Source organism: Marmota marmota, unplaced genomic scaffold, assembly GCF_001458135.2.
Source record: "Marmota marmota marmota unplaced genomic scaffold, marMar, whole genome shotgun sequence".
Taxonomy (NCBI): Eukaryota; Metazoa; Chordata; class Mammalia; order Rodentia; family Sciuridae; genus Marmota; species Marmota marmota.
Genome location: NW_025999960.1, coordinates 15,905,717 through 15,925,970, shown reverse-complemented (window position 1 = coordinate 15,925,970; position 20,254 = coordinate 15,905,717). Strand labels below are relative to the sequence as shown.

Sequence of the window (20,254 nt, the reverse complement as noted above, 5' to 3'; positions counted from 1 at the left end):
CTCTCTCTCTCTCTCTCTCTCTCTCTCTCTCTCTCTCTCTCTATATATATATATATATATATATATATATATATATATATATATGGTAGATCTTGGTGTTGGTGTTGGGAAAAGGTATACAGTCATACCAAACTCACAGCCCTTGGAGGCTGAACTGTGTCTGTCTGGTCTTCCTTCTGGTGAGGCCCCAACATATATATATTGGAGATTAAACCCAGGGACACTTAACCACTAAGCCACATCCCCAGCCCTTATTACATTTTTTTCTATATTTATGTAGTTGTTGATCTTTTATTTTATTTATTTATAAGCAGTGCTGAGAATTGAACCCAGTGCTTCATACATTCTAGGCAAGCACCCACCACTAAGTCATGACCCCAGCCCCCACTAGCCCTTTTTATTTTTATGTTTTTAGTATTTTTGTAGTTGTAGATGGACAGAATGCCTTTATTTTATTTATTTTTATGTGTTGCTGAGGCTTGAACCCAGTGCCTCACACGTGCTAGGCAAGTGCTCTGCCACTGAACTACAGCCCCAGCCCAGCCCTTTTTATTTTGAGACAGAGTCTCACTAAATTGCTGAGGCTGGCTTTAAACTTGTGATCCTCCTGCCTCAGCCTCCTGAACTACTGAAATTACAGGTATATGCCAACATACCCAGCTTCTTTCTGATCTGTGCAGTGTTTCAGAGTATTCAACTTTTTACAGGAAAGTGTGGAATAGAGTGGCAGAGGGGAGATATTTAGGAGGCAAAACTGTCGGATCTTGTCAAGACTTGGCAGGTCCTACCAAGGCAGGTAAGGGAGACAGAGAGTCGGAGTTTATGTACCTGAAACAGTGAGGTGGCTTACTAGACTGATCAGGGACAAGATAAAGGACCTGTTTGAGAGATAAGAAGACATTCTTGGGGCTTCACCAGAATGGAAGATTGGTAGATTGTATAGATCCTTATACAATCTACCAAAGAAGTTGGTTGAGTAACTTCATAACTTTTGGACAAGTGAGGAAGCTGAGCCACAGAAACCAGTTCAAGTCTCATGACAACAAGTAATGGGCTTAATATTAGAATTAGGTCATCTCTCTCTAAATTCCTTCCTTCTTCATTTACTCATTGATATAATGGGCCCACATCCTGCCTGCATGGAGCTCACTGTCTAATGAGAGAGATATCAGTTTAAAAAGTCACAAATATAAATATTTAATTGAAAACTATGATAAATACAATAAATATAATTATGTAGTTCAATGAGGCAAAGAATAGAGGGACCTGACCCAGACTGCGGAAATCAAGGAAAGCTTCTCTAAGAGTGATATTTGAATTGCAAGCTAAAGAATAAAGAAGGGGCCGGGGGTTCCAAAAGGAAAATGGAATGTGTACAAAGGCCTCAGGAAAAGATAGCTGAGAGGAGGCAAGTGTATCTGGAGAACTGGGTTGAAGCAGGCAGCACTCAGATCATGCAGGTCTTTAAGGTAAGGATTCTGGTCCAATAACAATGGAGGACCTCCCTATGGAGATATCAAACAATCAAAGCTGTGTTTTAAAAAGACAGTTCTGGAAGCTGAGTAGAAGAGCCAGAGGGGCTGCTGAAGACTCGTTAGGAAACTATTGCAGGGGTCCAGTGAGATGGATTTGAGGGGTGGTGTGGAACAGAGTGGCAGAGGGGAGATATTTAGGAGGCAAAACTGTCGGATCTTGTCAAGACTTGGCAGGTCCTACCAAGGCAGGTAAGGGAGACAGAGAGTCGGAGTTTATGTACCTGAAACAGTGAGGTGGCTTACTAGACTGATCAGGGACAAGATAAAGGACCTGTTTGAGAGATAAGAAGACAAGTTTAGTTTTGCACATGCTGGTTTTGAGAAACCTTGAGGACATCCAAATAGAGAGATTAAGTGGAAAATTGGCCATTGGGGCTGATGCTAGGAAGGGAGAATTGGACTGAGACATATATTTGGCAGTTGTCAGTATGTAAAAGATAATTGGAGTCATGAGTGAAGATGAGACTGCCCAAGAATAGAATAAAAAGTTTTTAAAAAATAGAAAAAAGGACTTATTTGGCAACATTCACTAAAGCTAAATAGAATCATAGCTTATAACTTAACCAGTTCTACAGCCAAAAGAAGTGAGTGTATATGTCAACCAAAAAACATAAACAAGTGTGTTCACAATAGCTTCATTAATAAGAGCCCCAAACTGCTAACAACCCAAACTATAGAAAGCATAAATAAATTGTGGTGTATACATATAATGAGATATTACACAGTGTTTAAAAAGAGCCAATTTTTGCTACACACAACATGACTAAATCTCAGGCATAATGATGAGCAAAAACAGACACACAAAAGAGTAGATACTGGAAGTCTGGGGTTGTGGCTGAGCAGGAGAGCACTCGTCTAGCATGTGCAAGGCACTGGGTTCAATCCTCAGCACCACAAAATAAATAAATAAATATATTGTGTCCAACTACAACTAAAAAAAATTTAAAAGAGTAGATATTGGATGGAGATACATATACTCCAAGAAGCTCAAGAATAAGTGAAACATCTATCCTGATAGAATAGTGGCTAACTCTTGTGGGTTGGTATTGACTAGAAAAGGGCCTGAAGGAACTTTCTGGCATGAATGTAAATACACACCAACATAATTTGTAGATGTTACATTGTAAGATATACTAGTGTAAAAATTCTTCAGGCTGTTCTTTTACATTGATTTATCATCATCATCAAATTCATCATTATCCTCCTCATCATCATTTTGGTACTGGAAATCTAACCCAGGACTTTACTACTGAGATACATCCCCAGTCCTTTTAATTTTCTTTTTTCTTTTCTTTTTAGACAGGGTTTCTTTTTTATTATTATTATTAGTTGCTCAAAACATTACAATGATCTTGACATATCATACATTTGATTCAAGTGGGGTATGAATTCTTTTTTTTCCACGTGTACAGATTGCAGTATCACATTGGTTTTACAGCCACGTAGACAGGGTTTCACTAAGTTTCTGAGGGCCTTGCTAAGTTGCTGAGGATGGCGTCAAATTTGTGATCTTCCTGCCTCAGCCTCCTTAGTTGCTGAGATTATAGGCATGAGCCACTACACCTGGAACCTCTATGATTTGAAAGAAGAAGAAAACTTGAGGCTGAGCCTTGAATAGAGACAACACTTAATTGGCAAAGAGACAGAGGAATGACTCTACGTAAGAGGAAAATCAAAGTTGGTTGTCAAAAGAGTAGTTCAAAAAGAGGGTGGGGTCAACTATTTCGAATGCTATTAAATCAAGGATAAAACACTAATGGCCTTAGATAGAACCATTTAGGAGGAATGGTGGGTGAAAAGGCAGCCTGGAATAGATCAGAAAGTGAGTTGGAGATTAGGAAATGGGACCATGACCATACACATCACTTTTTAGAACTTTGTGAGGGGAAGAAGAGAGAGAGTGCAGTTGAAAGCCCTATGAGTTTGGGTTTTTATCTTAGCCCAAAGCCTAATACATAGTAAGTGCTCAATAAGTGGTAGCTGTTGTTGAAGCTTTTGTTTGTTTGAGATGGAGTCTTGCTGTATTCCCAAGCTGGTCTCAACCTCCTAGGTTCAGGTGATTCTCCTGCCTCAGTCTCCCAAATGGCTGAGACTCCAGGTGTGCCATTACACTTGACTTAGGCATCTATTTTTAAGTTGGAGTATCTTAATCATGTTTCGTTGTTGATGGGATGGTTTCACTTGAGAAGGAGGGTCTGTCTGTAGAGGATGGAGAGGCAGAATCAGTTGGATAAAGTTTCTAAAAAGGCAGAGGAGATCAGAAAAGAGTAGGATGATTTTATCTTAGATAAGATGGATGTTCCCTTGTAGGCACTGGTACCCAGAGGAAGAAGGAGATCGTGTCTGAGGCTTCTGTTTGCTCAGCAAAGTAGAAAGCAAGGTTGTCTGCTGAGTGTGAGAGAGAAGCTAGGAAGACTGACTGTTTGAGAAGAGTGGAGAAATTTACAGTAATCACTGGGGAGAGCAAGTTGACCAGAACAACACACTGAGGTTGCCAGGCAGCATTGCAAGCCCTTTTAGGGATGTTGATCATGATCATGATCGAAATGTGATATCTGCTACCCTGGTGTGCAACTTCCTCCAGTAGATCCTGGCTGCCCTGGTGTCACCCTGGAAAAAGCCAGTGGTTGGGACTTGGCCAGATGGTACAATGAAAAGTCAAAGGACTCCAAAGACTTGGCATACTCAACCCAGGGACTGGGATTCCTAGGGTCTTTTTCTCTGCATTTTTCTTTCCCTTCCTGTCTCACCACACAGCTTGAGCAGCTGGAGAGCCCAGAGCAACCTCATCCACCACATGCATTCCTGTTCCTGAATCCACATACAGGGAACTCGGATTTGGAAGATCAGAAGTCGAGGCCTCACTTTGTTATATACTGGCTGCGTGGTCTTAGACAAGTCACATAACATGCCTCTGAGCCTCAGTTTTTTTTTATCTTTCCAATGAAGATATTAAATATCTTCCTACCTTCCAGAATGATGAGTAGCAAAAGTAAAGGGAATCTGTGAAATTTGAAAGCATGGCTGAAAGAGATGATTAATTTTGCTGGTATGTGCTCTGCATACAAGAGGTTTGTCTGCACAAAAGCTTTCTCCCACAGCTCCATGCACCAAGCTGCATATGTTCTATGTACAGCCACATACATCCACTTCACATGCTAGTCTACATCTATGTTCTCCCCCAGTCATGCACATGGAGGTGCACATGTGTGTTTGTTCCCTTGGGGCACACATGCAATGAGTATGATTTGAGAAGGCTGAATTGGCTGCTGTACATGGTCAAGGCCACTGCAGCAGTCTTCCCCTGGGAAGACTTCCTAGCCTGGCACACTGATATAACACACCAACTAAAATATAAAACACTAAGCAACAAAACCCTACCTTCAGGTCCTAGGACTGTCAGCCACAAAGAGGATGTGCAGATGAGAGGGGTGGGCATGGGTGTGCTTTCCGAAAACTCATAGAATCTCCAAGAGATCACAGCTTGCCCTTCCTTTCCCCCTAGAGTGGGTATGGAGAGCCTGGAGCAGCAGAGTCTCTGTTCTCACAGTTTCTTTTCTTTCCATGGTACTGGGAATTGAACCTGTGGTACTCTATCACCAAGTTACATTACCAACCCTTATTTATTTATTTATTTTGAGACAGGGTCTCACTAAGCTGCTAAAGATTTTGCTAAGTTGCCGAAGCTGGCCTCAAACTTGAGATTTTCCTGAGTCACTGGGATTATAGGCATATGCCACTGCACCTGGCTTGTTCTTATAGTTTTCTAAGGGAACACAGAAGTTTCATGCTCACTTTTTAAATATCCTGTGGGGAAGATGTCTGATACATGTGTTCAGGTCACTTGGCACAGCTCATCCATAATACATATTGGTTAGGGTGGGCTTGGCCAGAGTGCCCTAGAGGTTCCCTCTCCTAGAGGTTGAAAGAGAGGGTGCCCCTGGACAAAGGACACTTTAACAACTCCCTTAGGCCTCTCCTCCTCATAGGAATTTGGGTATAGAAGCTGAGAAATGAAGTCACCTGGAACTCTACCCAAAGTAGAACCCAGGATTCCTAATGTCTACTCCCATTCTTCAGCTAAGTAGGCTTCATTTCTTGTTCTTGCTGTCTCCCAGTCTCCTGGAATGCTTACCCAAAGGTCCTGACTGGGAAAGTCCTCTATCAGAGGATAGAAACTTCTGGAGCAGCCACACTCAGACAAAAGAGGGAAGATTTATGCCTGAAGGGTCTGTTCAAAGGCAGGAAAATGATCCTGCCTTGCTGGAGAGAATTGGCTGGTTCATTGTTTGGGAAGGGTAGAATGGGGCAGGCATGGGCAGTTTTATTTATTTTTTCATGGTACCAGGGATTGAACCCAGGGGCACTTTATCACTGAGCTATACTCCCAGCCCTTTTTATTTTTCATTTTCATCATTATTTTAATGAACACAGTACTTTTATTTTGTTTATTTATTTATTGTTATGTGGTGCTGGGGACGGAACCCACTGCCTCACTTGTGCTAGGCTACCACTGAGCCACAACCCCAGACCCCTATTTTACTTAAAATTTTTTTGGGGGTTGTAGATGGACAAAATACCTTTATTTTATGTATTTTTATGTGTTGCTGAGGATTGAACACAGTGCCTCATACATGCTAGGCAAGCACTTTACCACTGAGCCACAACTGCAACCCCTTACTTTTTATTTTGAGACAGGGTCTCACTAAGTGGCCCAGGCTGTCGTTGCACTTGCAAATCCTTCTGCCTCAGCCTCCCAAGTCACTGACACTACAGGCATGCGCCCTCACAATTCAGCTTCCAGCATATTCTTTAACGCTGGAATTGTCTGAGTAGCTGAGAATGGCTGGGGAAATTGGGTGGATTCCACCTGAATATTTCTAAGTCCCTGAGAGTAGAGGTTGGGTCTGCCTGTCACCACCACACCCCACCATAGAACCTGGCACTTAGAAGTGGCCCTGTCCATCACAGGAATGAATCGTGTGCAGCTTGACACTCCCACAATCCCAGCTCCTCACAGGAATCTTCACTCTCCCTCACATTCCCCCCAGAATTGCAATTGCTTTCCAAAAAGTTGAAGCACACTCAGAAGCAAACTCCACCCACAGCAGAATGTTCCTGACTTCTCTGCAGCCTCCCCTCTGCCTCTTGGACACACTGGGGTATAGTAGTCACACCTAAAAAGTGAGTTGTCCTCTGGCTAGGCAGCCAGAATCACTTCCCTCTGGAGCCCTCCACTTCCGTCTCTGCCTCCAGAGACACTTACTTATTTACATCAATTCTCTATTACTTTAGCCAACAGCCAGGAGATCAATTAGCTTAGAGTAGCCTCTTAGCTGATAGCAGTCTAAAAGAACTGGCTGGGGTGGGGAAGCAGGAGGAGGGGAGAAAGAAGAGGAAACTAAGTTACCCAAAGGATGTTTGTGGAAATCTGTGTAGGAAAAAGAAAGAGACACCAGCCCAGGGTCCCTGGATTCCTGCAACTGGCTCTGCTCAGCTCTTCTCCAACCCCTTCTATTCACTTCAGGCCTTCCCAGGGAGAAGAGAGAGATGGGAAGGATAGGGCAGGAGGGAATTAGTATCCACAAACTCCTAGGGCAGAGCACCTCTCCTCCACTTGAGCCTCTGCACATCTTCCCCTCCCAAATCACCCCCTTGAAAACCACCACACCCATGGGTAGGGTAGTCAGGTCCTCCTCTCTGCACTGCAGTCCAAACAGTAGCCTTTCCCCTCCACAGCTCCTACGCCCTCTGCTTAGCAAGAGAGAACAGGACCAGGTAATAAGGTTGGGCCTTCTTGAATCTTGGTCTGAGCTACTATGGGGTAGGGATGGGGGTGAGGAGTGTCAGTGAAGGGCACAGCCCTGGGCCCTGACATCCCTGGCTCTGATTACTTTATTGATGACCTTTCTCTTTCCCTACGGGACCCTAGGATCACCCAACCACATAGCCTCTTGTGTCAGTATCTCGCCTCTTTAGGTGCTCCAGGAGATTCCTGCCCCCGCCCCCTGCATCCACCCCCTTTATTCCACATTTTCTCTGGAAGATTCTGCCCCTCACTCCAGGGTCCTGGGGTACTTCTCTGTCCCCTCTGGATTCTTGTCCCCCAGTTCCATGCCCTTTTAAAAAGATTGCAGTTCTTACAATACCCCCCATCCTGACAATTTGCACTGATTACCCTCCTAGTCCTCTTTCAAGGTCCAGACATGCAGTCCTGCTTCTCTCATCATCCCCACAACCCAGGCAAAATCTCTGGGTCTCAGCTGGAAGGAGGGGGGTGGCATAGGGCAGACTGGGCAACCATCTGCCAGCCCCCTCCCCTCCATGCTGCTCAGCATTCCAGCCACATCGCTGCTCCCACTGCCAGGGACAGATAAGGTGCAGCTGGAGACTGGCACCAGCTGCAACTGTGCTCACTCCCCAGCCCCCGCCCATACACCAGCAGACATCTGCGCCCCTGGCCCCCCTCCATAGGACCCCTGCCTTGCATTGGCCTGGCTAGCCTCAAGGTGGGAAAGGAGCCTCAGACCCTGTTGCCCTGGCAACCAGACACCCCACTGGGAAGAAAAGGAGGTGGCCCAGAAAGAGGGGTCCTTGTGGTTGGGCTTTCTGGCTCTTTTGGTAGCTCAGGAGGGAGCTACTGAGGCCCACCCAAAGGGATTGCTTGGGGATACTTCCCTTACTTCCCTCTACCCCCGCCATTCGCAAAGGATTTCCAACTCATTTCTCCCAGATTTAGCTCAGGTTCCCCACAATTAACCACACCTGGGGGATAGACACTGGTCCAACAGTCTGTGACCCCTATTCCCTGAGATTGAGCTGGATTTCAAAGCAAATCTGGGAAAATGTTACTACAGATTCTCATCAAGGAAGCTGGGGTCTTTGGGGACCAGAGAAGATATCCTCTATTATCTCTCAAAACATTCTCCTGGAGCGAGTTCTTACTGTTTGGGTGAGTGTTGCCCTTGGAAACATCACAGAAGAGTCTGCATGTGCCCATGCATACTGTATTTTGAAAACATTTTGAGCAAGGGACCCCCAGTTAAGGCCCTCTGCTATTAAGGCTGCAGAAGATGCCAAGACAGTCTCCCCTAAACTCTGACCCTATAATCAGATGATTTCTGCCAGTGCCACACTTATTCAGAGGCTAGATTCACATCCTGATATCTGAGCCTGGCAGAGAATGGCATGAATGAGGAAACATGCTAATTATGAGACCAAGGAGAGGAGAGAGAGTGGAACACAAAGCAAAGAATGTGTGAATCCCTTAGGATTGGGGATCCAGAGAAGAAGGCCTGTCAGTCCCTTCTCACCTCGGAGATGTTAGACAGGTACTCAAAACCAGACTCCTGTTTGTGTAGAAATATCCATACAAGCAGAAGTGGTAGAACTCTTGACATAGAAAAGGGCTGGCACTGAGGGCAACCAGAAAGGGTAGAAGGATAGGCTGAGGATTTTGGGTCCAGCCAGACCAGGGTTAGGTCTTTGATACATGGACTGAGAAACAAAAAAACTTGATCTTCCCTTACAACCCAGAATCAACAAGTGCCACAGTTGGACCTGCAGAGCGCTACCCTGTAGGTTTTTTCCTCAGGAGAAGGAAGAATTCAGATTGCTACAGGACTCTGTGAACCAATCATATCTCCATCTGACTGCTTGGAATTTTCCCCCTCAGACAACATGGACCAATTACAGTTTAGTATCTCCATTACTATGAACCAAACATCTTAGCATTGCCACTTGAAATTTTTCTGGACATGACGACAAATGGATATTCAACTGAATACTTTCTCTGGATTAACAGTATTCCAACTTTATACCTTAACACCTTCCCAAGTCTAGTCAAGCACTTCCCTCCTATATCCAACATTATAAACCATCCAGTTGATAGGTTTTCTCTTTCCTGGTAGTCCCTTCTGTTGTATCTTGGGTATGTTGGAGAAGGGTAGGATTCTGAATTTTGCTTCCACCTTCACCTATAGTTCTAGGTTTCTTTCTTTCTTTCTTTTATAACTTTTTATTTTATTTGTTTATTTTATTGGTGCTGAGGGTCAAACCCAGGGCCTTGCACGTGCGAGGCAAGTGCTCTACTGCTGAGCCATAACCCCAGTCCAGTTCTAGGTTTCTTGTAACAAAGTTTGTGAGCTTAGGAACCTTCTGGTCTGAAGCTCTGGGAAATCTAGGACTCTCCTGTTATGAAGAAGGAAAAGAGAAGGAAGTGCTCTTGTACCTGGGCTAAGTTCCCTTTCAGCTTGGCTTAGCAAAGAATAGAGTGTGGTCATATAACCCCTGTCCAACAGGACTGACAAAGGCCCATGAAACTGGTCTGCAGAACAGGACTTAAAGAGATTGGGAAGTGCCAGGTGCAGCGCACACACATAATCCTAGCCACTCTGGGGCTGAGGCAGGAGGATTGCAAGTTCAAAGCCAGCCTCAGCAATTTAACCTGGCCTTGGGCAATTTAGAGAGACACTGTCTCAAAAGAAAAAATAAAAAAGGCTGGGGATGTGGCTCAGTGATTGAGTGCCCCTGGGTTAAATTCCCAGTACCAAACAAACAAACAAGAGAGTGGGAAGCCTGTGTAACCTCAGCAGGAAACACTACATATGATCATGGCTCTAACCTTTTTACGTAAACATATGCAGCCTATGTTTCCTTAATGCTAGAAGGAAGCAAGGAAGTCGGGGAGGAAATGGGTTGGGAGAAAGGGGAAGATCTGAGAATGGAGAATTAGGAGGAGGCATGAGAGCAGGGGATCCTGGGGAGACTGTTTTTTTGTTTTGTTTTGTTTTTTTAATTTTTTTTTTAGTTGAACATGGACACAGTACCTTTGTTTTAGTTATTTATTTATTTTATGTGGTGCTAAAGATCGAACCCAGTGCTTCACATGTGCAAGGCAAGTGCTCTACCACTGAGCCACAACCTCAGCCCCGAGCCTGGGTTTTGAAAGAGCAATGCCAGAATTGGAGGTGGACAGGAGAAATTCAGGTTCAGCAACACTAATGAGAAAAGCACACTGCACTAGTACTTAATGAGACATGAGTTCCAATCCTGAATCTGTCATTAATCAGGTAGTGAGGTTGGGCAAATTATCCTACTTCTTTGTATCTCAGATTGTGAATTTGTAAAACACAGATAATACGGTTATTTATCAAAGGGATTGGGAGAGCATAGCAAGCATTCTGAAGAGTTACAAACATTGTCCTTCCATTTGGGATTACAGTTATTTATAGATGCCTCCAGGTCCTTTGGCCTCTTTCCAGCTTCTGTGTGTATCTTTTTTTTCATTTGTTTGTTTGTTTGTTTTGGTACTTAGGATTGAACCCATGGGTGCTTTACCCTTGAACTACATCCTCAGTAGTTTGAGATAGGGTCTCACTAAATTGCCCAGGCTAACCTTAAACCTGCGATCTTCCTTCCTCAAGCTCCTCAAGCTCCTTCTAGGACTACAGATGAGTACCACTGTGCCCAGCTAGCTGTTTGGTTTTGATTTGGGAGTTTCATTATACTTCTCAGGATGGCCTCCAACTCCTAGGCTCAAGCAATCCTTTTACTTTAGCCGCTCAAGTAGCTGGGATTTCAAAAATGCAACCTCCACATCTGGCTTCTCTGTGAGGATCTTTACCCTAAAGAATATATGTGACTTGCCTAGGATAACCTAGCACATCAGATGCCAAAGTCAATTTTCTAACACCTGAGGTACTGACCTGAGGCCATCACATCTGTGCAAGCATTTGTGGGGCATTTCCGTTTTCATCCTGATTACCTCTGACTCTGGCTCTGTGGCTCTTGCTGGCAAGGGGGATACCTAACTGGACAGCTTGTGTGTGTGTGTGTGTGTGTGTGCACATGTGTATATGAGGTTGGGGTGAGGGTGAGAATGACACAGAGAAAATTACTTATTTCTTTTCTTCCTTTTTTGGTACTAAGGATACTAAGGAATTGAACTCAGTGGTACTTTATCACTAAGCTACCTCCCCAATCCCTTGCTAAGTTGCTGAAGGCCTGACTCACTAAGTTTCTGAGGCTGCCCTTAAACTTGCAATCCTCCTGCCTCAGCCTCCCTAGTCATTGGGATATAGGCATGTGCCACCACACCTGGACCTGTCTGGCTATTTAAAGGGAAGCTTCCCTTAATCCCCATACTTCACAATGCTCAAACTTACTGTATACTCACATCACTTTGGGACCTTTTTAGAATGCAGATTTTGATTCAGTAGGTCTGGGAAGTGGGGTGGCAAGGTACTATATTTCTTTCAAGCTCTCAGGTGACAGTTATCAGACCTCACTTTGAGTAACAAGGTTGTAACTTACCCATCACTACTCCTAACTTTGACACCCGTGGTCCAGAAGGTAAATAGTGGGCTCAGGGCCATGCCTGGCCATGTGTGCATGCGTGGTGTGTGTGAGTATATGATATTCACTGTAGGTTCTCTTTCCTGCCTTAATGGGTGCAAGGTTGTGGCTCAGGCCCTCACATGGTATAAATGTACTCCAGAAGCAAATCCCAAAACACACACTTTCTCTCCCAGAGCAGCACGCATTGAGAGCCCTGGCCCGCTCCCTGTCTCCTCCTCCACTGAAGGCCAGGCTGACACACACCCCACAGCAGAGGACTCACCACCTTGAAGTCTTCAGCGCTGCAGACCTCCCCCCGGAAGTGGCAGGAGAGCAGCATGTCTCTAATGTCGTGTCCTGCTCGGTCATAGAACTCACGCATGTTGAAGGGCTTGGGCTTGAAGCTGCGGAAGTTGGCCTTGTCCTGCAATATCTCCAGCTGCTTTTCATCGGCCATCTGTGTGTCTGGTATCTCATACCTGGAGCCCGGGGGTGAGTGGCACATGGATCAGCACAACCACCAGTGCCCATCCCTTACTTGTGGGGGATAGCATCCAGCCCCGGGATCAGCCCTGGGCATAGATAGGCAAAGAAGGAGAGCTGGTCATGTCTAGAGGGCCTGCCACATGTAGTTTGAGAAGACAGAAGTATCTGGGCATCTCAGTACATGGGTTAGAGGAAGCATGGATAAAGTGGCAGCCATGGCTTTTATAATATAGTCTCTACCCTTTAAAGGTGGTCTGTCCTAAATGAGGAGATCAGAACACAGTGGCAGGAAGGAGGGAAAATCTCACTCCAGAGAGTACCAATGTTAACTCAGGCTGGGTAATGGTAGAACTGTTTTGGACTATCCTGGAATCAGAGATTAGGTGCCTTAATTAGGTGCTCAGCAGTGCCCCAACTTCTCTGCTATGAGTGGCAGGCTTGAGGGGTGGCTAGAGGGCTGGGTTGGCTGGTTCTGTGGTAGGGTAGAGAGGCAAGCACCCTGACTAAGAGATGAATCTGCCACTGTCCTGAGATAAGAATACATATGGGGCTGGGTGTGGTGGCACACATCTGCAATCCAAGAGACTCAGGAGGCTAAAACAGGAGAATCTCAAGTTTGAGGCCAGCCTTAGCAATTTAGCAAGACCCTGTCTCAAATAAAAAATAAAAAGGATTGGGGATATAGCTCAGTGGTAAAGCATCCTTCGGTCCAATCCCCAATATAAAAAAAAGAGAGAGAGAGCACATATGGGGCCCTTCCAGCTGTCCATTCAGAATCCCCATGTTCATAAGCAGGGCGCAAGGGTGGGTGGGAGCCACCCACCTGTTGTTGAGCAGGGCCAGCAGCTCCCCAGCATGGTACAGGTCATTTTTGGAGACTTGGCTAAAGCGGAACTCATTGAGGTTGCACAGCGTGACGGCAGGGAAGGTGAGCTGGGAGGCAGCCACCTCGTCGAGCTTGGTGACGTGGTGGTAGTGGAAGTAGTACTGCACACGCTCGGTGCACACACACAGCAGCACAGCCAGTGAGCCCAGGAAGCACAGGGCCCACAGTGCCCGCTTCAGGGACAGCCGCTCGTAGGAGAAGATGTGGGCCAGACCGTGCAGCGTTGAGCTGCTGGCGAAGGCCTGGATGCTCACCGGCTGGACGCCACCCACCTCCTCCTCCTCGGCTTTCAGTTCCATCCTTGTCTAGGGGATCCTGGTGGGGAGGACAGGGAAAAGACAGAGTCTGCTATTGTCCTGAGATAAGAGTGCACATGGTGCCCTTCCAACTGTGTCCATCCAGAATCCCCATCTCCAGAGGTCTGTGCTCCTGGGGCAGAAGACTTCCCTAGTGTTCAAGGCGAGAAGTGTCTGGCTAAGGGACCTGTCCCAGGACAAGGCTCCTCCAAATAGAGGCTTGGGGGGTCATCTGAGGCCAAGAGAATGCTCTCCCAGGGAATCTTTCTAGGCTAGAGGAGACCCCAGATAGTCACTGAAGGGTGAGAGGGAAGTCTTGATGCTCCCAAGGAAGGCACAGGAGTTCCCTCGAGATGTGGGGTCACTCTGGGACAGGAATGTCTACCTATCCTGGAGATAAAACTCCCCCAGATAGGCTAAACCTAGGATCAGGAGCTCCTCTCCTGATCAAGGGTATCCTGGGCTCTCCCTCCCAGGAGCTAAACCTGGGCCAGAAAATCCCCAGGGTGGTGGGTATACAAGGGGAGGGGCCCAGCCTGAGTACTCACCTGGGGTGTCTCCAGTTCTTATGTAGGCGCAGGCGTGTGTGTGTGTGTGTGTGTGTGTGTGTGTCTGTCTGTCTGTCTTTGGGGTGAGGGGTGGGGGTGGCGGGTTGCCCGAGGTGGATGNTCATACCTGGAGCCCGGGGGTGAGTGGCACATGGATCAGCACAACCACCAGTGCCCATCCCTTACTTGTGGGGGATAGCATCCAGCCCCGGGATCTGCAGGGATCCATCGTCCGGCCCGGAGGCGGCGGGAGGGGTGGAGGAGGGGTGAGGGTGCGCGTGCGCGCCTACGAGTGTCTGCGAGGCTGTCTCTGGGCCGGTGTGAGCGCGGGGCCCCTGGCCCGCGGAGCGGAACGCAGAGCTCCAGGCGCTGGCTTGTCCCCTCCTCCCCGCCGCTCTTGGCAACGCTGCCTCCCTCTGGTCCCGGAGCCGTCTCCTTGCCTGTGAGGTCCTATGGCCTGTTATGTGACTATGTGATGTGTGTGTGTGTGTGCGCGCGCGCGCGCGTGTGCGCGCAGGAAGGAGGGTATCTGCCCCCAGCGTCCCCCTCCCCGCGTTGTCTCCTTCGGATCGATGCTTCTGCCTCTTGCTGCTGCTTCCTCTGGTGGCACACGCACACGTGTACACACACACAAGCTCCGAGTCACACTTGACTGATTCAAGCACTTGCCCTTGTGGAGACATAGACACATTCAGACCGGAGTCATACCATGCCACTTACAGCTATACAGATACACATCACAGACGTCCACACAACCCAGAGGCCTGACCACAGGACAAGCACTCAGCGGCTTACACGTATCCACTCACCTCTTCTTATCCCGGCTCCCCACCTACATGTGACACATAGATACATACATGCACATATGTGAACAAGCACACAGCCTTGGCCACCCAGAATCCATCCTTATAGAGCTGGCTTGTCTGGGGGCAGGGGGTATGTTTGCAGCTCCTCACTACCAAATCTCTAAAGGAGGAGCAGATGGAAGGAAGAAGAAATAGCCAGAGCTCAAGGGAATTGGAACAGAAGTAAGGAAAGGGGGAAAGGGAATGAGAGGGGTACAGGGTTGAAAAACGTGGCAAAGGGGATCTGGGCTTAGGAGTGGAGCCGAAGTCTGGGTATTGAACCCAGGCCTGGGGTCTGTTCCTGAAGCTCTTACCGCTCTCTTTCCCTCCCTCCCTCCTCCTTTCTGACAGGCCTTTGGGGGAGGGGCCTCTGTATCCAATTAACAGAGAAGGAGCAATCAAGGGGAAGTTGTTAATTTGCTGATGCTCATTAGGGGCTCTTAGCACTGAGGCTGTTGAGGTCTGATGGTGTCAGATGATGAGGGGGGTGCAGGGAACCAGAATGGTATCTTCAATGGCTCCTTTGCTACTCTTACAGGCTGGTGCAGCTCTGCAAGAAGGAAGATGAGAGGCGGGTCCCCGGGACGTGATGCTGGGTTTTAAGTTGGAAGAAGGAACCTGAAATGAGGAGGGGATGACACAGTGGGAAAAAGTTGGATGAGAAGTTGTGAGTTGTTAGGAGAAGGGAACACATGAGGAATCAGTAAATAAGTCGGAGCTCTCTAGATGGGGTGTGGATTTAAGACTATGGAGGTTGGGGATCCACTTACTAGGGTCCTGGGCACAGAGGTGCTGTAAGAAAGGGAGGAAGGATTTCCTATTAAGGTCTTGGGTTGAGGAGCTGTCCAGCAGCACCAGGAGGTGCAGGAGGGCTGTCGTGTCCTTGGGCAGCCACTGGGTGGCAGTACGCCCCCAGATACTTAGACTCCACTTGAGGGTATTTGGGAGTGGGAATTCCTATGGGAGGGTCCCATATAGGGACCTGAGGAAGCAGTGGACCTAATTGATTCCTGAATCCCAAAATGTCTTCAGGGGGAGGGGAGGATCATCTTAGAGCATCTGTAATTCTTCCACATTTCCACCCTCACAGGCTGAGTGACACATTGGAGCTTCTTCTAATGGCTGCAAATTGCTTCAATCATTTGGGATGTTACTGAGGGAGCAGCGGGGGTGGAGGGAAGGTGATGAGGTGAGGTGGAGGCAGGCAAAGACTGATTGAGGCCAACAGTAGCTTCAGGAGGAGTTTGGGGGAAGATCAAAGGCATGAATCAAGGGATCTCAGCTCCTAGACATGGTCCTGCCATTTATTAGCATGGGCAGGTCCCTTGACCTCTTTGAGCCTGTTTCCTCATCTATAAGATTAAGAGAATGTTGATTTCACAGGGTTTTTTGAGAATTACACGAGATAATGCATGAAAAATGTTTAGAACATTGGCTTATACTTAGTAAATCCTCAAGAGTAAATAACAATTATTATAAGCATTAGTATTTAGATCTGGTGGTAAAACTGCCAAGGCAGCCACATCAGGACAGAGTCTAAGTCAGTGTTTCTCAACACATTCGAATTACGCAGGGAAGCTTTTCAAAATGCTGATACAATGGACCCATCTTAAATCAAATCTCTAGTGGTGGGGCCCAGAACTCCCAACTTTATTTTCACCCAGGGGTGCTTTCCTAGTGAGCTATATCCCAAATACTCTCCACCTTTTCTCTTTTCTCTGAGATAGGTTCTTACTAAATTGCTTAGGCTGGCCTTAAATTTGTGATCCTTTTGCCTCAACCTCCCAAGTTGGTGAGATTATAGGCATGTGCCACCATGCCCAGCTTTTTTCAACTTTTAAAGACCTCTATAATGCAGTCAATCTTGGGGGAACTTAGCTCTTCAGAATTTGTGGGTCTGGGTTAATCCTTCATAGTATCTCAGCCCCCAGCCTTAAGAAGTTCTTTCTTATACTCAGCCTAAATCCCTCATGCTGTAATTTTCTCTTCCTTTGAAATGAAGTGGGTTCCTGCATACCCCCTCCCTGTGCTATATATTGCAGCAAGTCTCCATTGAGGCTTTTCCTGTATCAAACTCCAGAATGGAGTCTGGGGAGAAGGTGAGGAGTGGCATAGTCCCTGCCCTCAAAGTTTCCCAGTAGCAAATGAAAGATGAATATGTTGCCAGATAACTCTAATGCAAAGGTCAAGGGTGAAATAGAGGGACGGACCAGCTCTGCCAGCATAGAGTAGCAGAGGGGCAGTCATTCTGGCAGGGCTTTGTGGGGCCTGGATGAAGAAAAAAAAGAAGTTGGCACTGCCGGGGTCTTACTAAGATGACACTTGAGGGATTCAAGGACTATGATTAGTGTCCCACTGCTCCTTTCTGCTTCTCTGGGCCCACCTGCCTCTTGTCTAAGCCCTGACAGACCCTGGCTCATTCATCCTCTTCTCAGTTTATTGTCCATACTTCCTTATCTCTGGCCCCTGCAGTTTCCAGACCTCAGAACTTTTCTCCTCTGGTGGCTAAAAGAGAAACTGGCTTGAAGATGTTTCTCTCTCCACTGGAGAGAGGCATCTGGCCAGGATCCTCCCAGGACTCTGGCACCCTGCTGACCAGGTTTCAAATCCGTTCTGCCACACAAGTGCTGTGTGGCCTTAAGCAAATAACTTAGCCTATCTGAGTCTCACCTTTCTCCACAAACCATAAAATCCAGCTAATGCCCACGCTGATAAAAACAATGTGTGCCTAGCAAACAGTATGTGTTCCATCAATAGTGGCAAGCATGACAATCATCCCTGAAAGGCTGATGGGGGCAAATTCCCTGTGGATGCTTCTCTTGCAGATGGCCCCATCTGCTCTAGGTGCAAAAGCACTCTCCAGCCTCTCAGAGATGGGTGGGGATGAGGGGAGGGCATAGGAGGGACAAGGCCCCCTGGGACTCCCAGGCAGCTCTTCTCTCGCTCCCCGTGTGTGAAATCACACGCGGCCCAATCTGTCTGCATCTATTTCTTCTGCCAGCTCAGCAAATGCAGAGATAATTAAGGAGTTAATTATCAGGCAGTTGGGAAGGGGCTGGGGACCCATCGGAACACCCCTCCTCCACCCTTCCACACTCATGTTGCCCCACCATGACCCTCACCTTCTTCCCTTGCTTTCTCTCTTTTCTGATCCAAATGCTCCTTTTACCTACCTCCCATACTTCTCTGCTGCCTTTAAACTTCCTCCCCCTACCCTGTGTAGTCTCATTCTTCGTCCTTCATTCCTCTCTCTAATCTCTTTCCTCCTCCCCTCAGATTTTGCCCCTTTCTCACTCAAGTCATTGCTTCTACAAGCCTTCAATTGCTCATCCCTCCTCCCCACTTCTTCCTCCTGTCTAGCTTCCCTTCACTCTCTACTCCTTCTCTTCTTCCCATCATCACCCTCCTTTCTCCAACTTGAATTTGGGTATCAGTAAATGTGCCTAGTTTTCTGGTTCATAATGTGGGAGTCCACATCTGCTACAAGTCAGCAGGTTCAATTGCCTGCAGGTGTCTGCCTCTGTAATCCTGAAGGAGCCTCCTGTGGTCCTTGCCCTCTCCCAGCAACTTGCACTCCTGGCTTCCTGGGCATCTCAGGATCTCTTTCTTGTGCCAGTGCATCTCTGGGGCACTCTCTACCCATGCTGATAACCCTGTCTGTGTTCCCAGGCTCATGATGGACACTTCTTTTCCTTCTCCACTCCCAGGCGGGCTGGCAGATGGCCACCTTTCTTCTGTCATGCATCACAATTCATGTCAACATGTCACTTTTTGAATTCACAGCTTCGAAAAGGAGGGATCATTAAAGAGATAATATGTGCGTGTGTAAATACATTTATATGTATAAATATATCAGGGAGAGAGGAGAGAAAAGCAGAGAGCAAGAGAGTGGAGAAATCAGGGCAAGATAGAGATTAAAAAGGCAGATGAATGCACAATACAGCATGGGAGGAAGGAATGGAGAGACAGATACTGAAATGGAGGGAAAGAGTGGGTAAGGACAGACGTAGAAAGGGACATTGATCTAGAAAAAAGACTGATAAGGTTGCTTCAAAAGTCTGGATCTTCCTTTTTCTTTTCTTTCTTTCTTTCTTTTTTTTTTTTTTTAGTACTGGGCATCGAACTTGGCCTTGCTAGGCAAGGGCTCTACCACTGAGCTACATTCCCAGTACTTTTTTTTTTTTTTGTATCAGGAATTGAACCCAGAGGCATTTAACAACTGAGCCATATCCCCAGCCCTTTTTATATTTTATTTAGAGACAGGGTCTCACTAAGTTGCCTAGGGCCTTGCTAAATTGCTGAGGCTGACTTTAAACTTGTGATCCTCCTTCCTCAGTCTCCAGAGCGATTGGGATTACAGACCCAGTCTGTTTTATTTTGAGACAGTGTCTTGCTAAATTGCCCAGGTTGGCCTCAAACTTGTGATTCTCCTGCCTCAGGCCCCTGAGTATCTTGGGATTACAGGCATATGCCACTCAGCCAGCTACGCCTGGGTCTTTGAGAAGGAGAGGGAATAGGAGGGAAATAGAAGGCCCACAGAGTGTGGGGGCTTTTCCTCCTCCAGAGAACTTCCCATATTAAACCCTTACCCTAGCACTGACCCCCAGGTCTCTTCTGGACCACCTGCCATGGTTTCTCTGGGGGGAGGGGGCTCTGGCATTTTGGATGGTCTGTCTTCTGCCTTTCCCTTGCACTCACTTCAGGTGAGGTATCCCAGATAGGCATAAACTATTTTGACTCCCAAAGGAGGGGTCGGCAGCAGAGAAGGATTGTGGACAGGTAGGTGAGTGAATGGTGAGGTCCTGGCATTCAGTAGGTGCATTGTATCCAGGGCGTTTTCAGACAGGGATTGAATCTCCTGCTCTAGGACCTGGCCTGAGCCTGGCAAATGCAGCTGCTCAGTAGTGTTAAATGAGCCGCATAAATAAGAGCATACCTGGGGGTTCTGGCTGGGTCTGGGGGTCCCCCAGGCCTGGGGGCCCTTTCCTTTCCTTGCATCAGTTGGGCCTACAGGGCGCATGTGTCTCTGAGCTGTGCCCCAGCTAAGCAGTCTTCCCCCACCCCAGGAGGACTCTTCTACAGCCCGCTGCCCTTCCCCATGGGCCTCCCTCCCACCTAACCCGGCTCCGTGGAAGGCGCAATCTCAGCGCCCAGGGCGGCCACGGAGCCGGAGGAGGCAGTGCCGGTGAATAATTCATGGGGCTGGGAGGCCCTTATCTCCCTGGCCGGCCCCACCCGGGGCCCCTGCGCTGGGCCGCCGTCCCTCGGCTCTCCGCTTTATCTCGACGCCCAGCTTGTAATGCAGCCCGCCATATCACAG

At 47.4% G+C, this 20,254-nt stretch overlaps 1 protein-coding gene across 2 annotated transcripts in view; it reads right to left on the bottom strand.

The window, feature by feature from the left end:
- Asic1 (acid sensing ion channel subunit 1) overlaps positions 1 to 13,594 on the bottom strand; it is a 25,276-nt gene extending 11,682 nt beyond the window's left edge. Inside the window, exons 1-2 of one of the 2 annotated variants that reach the window (XM_048802699.1) lie at positions 13,183 to 13,594; positions 12,157 to 12,352 (exon numbers count right to left, since the gene is read on the bottom strand). In XM_048802699.1, coding sequence (XP_048658656.1) covers positions 12,157 to 12,352; positions 13,183 to 13,544 — 558 coding nt within the window. In that variant the 5' untranslated portion in view covers positions 13,545 to 13,594. The remainder of the gene's footprint in view (positions 1 to 12,156; positions 12,353 to 13,182) is intronic. The other variant, XM_015493593.2, reaches the window with a different exon arrangement.
- Between the last annotated feature and the right edge of the window lie 6,660 nt (positions 13,595 to 20,254).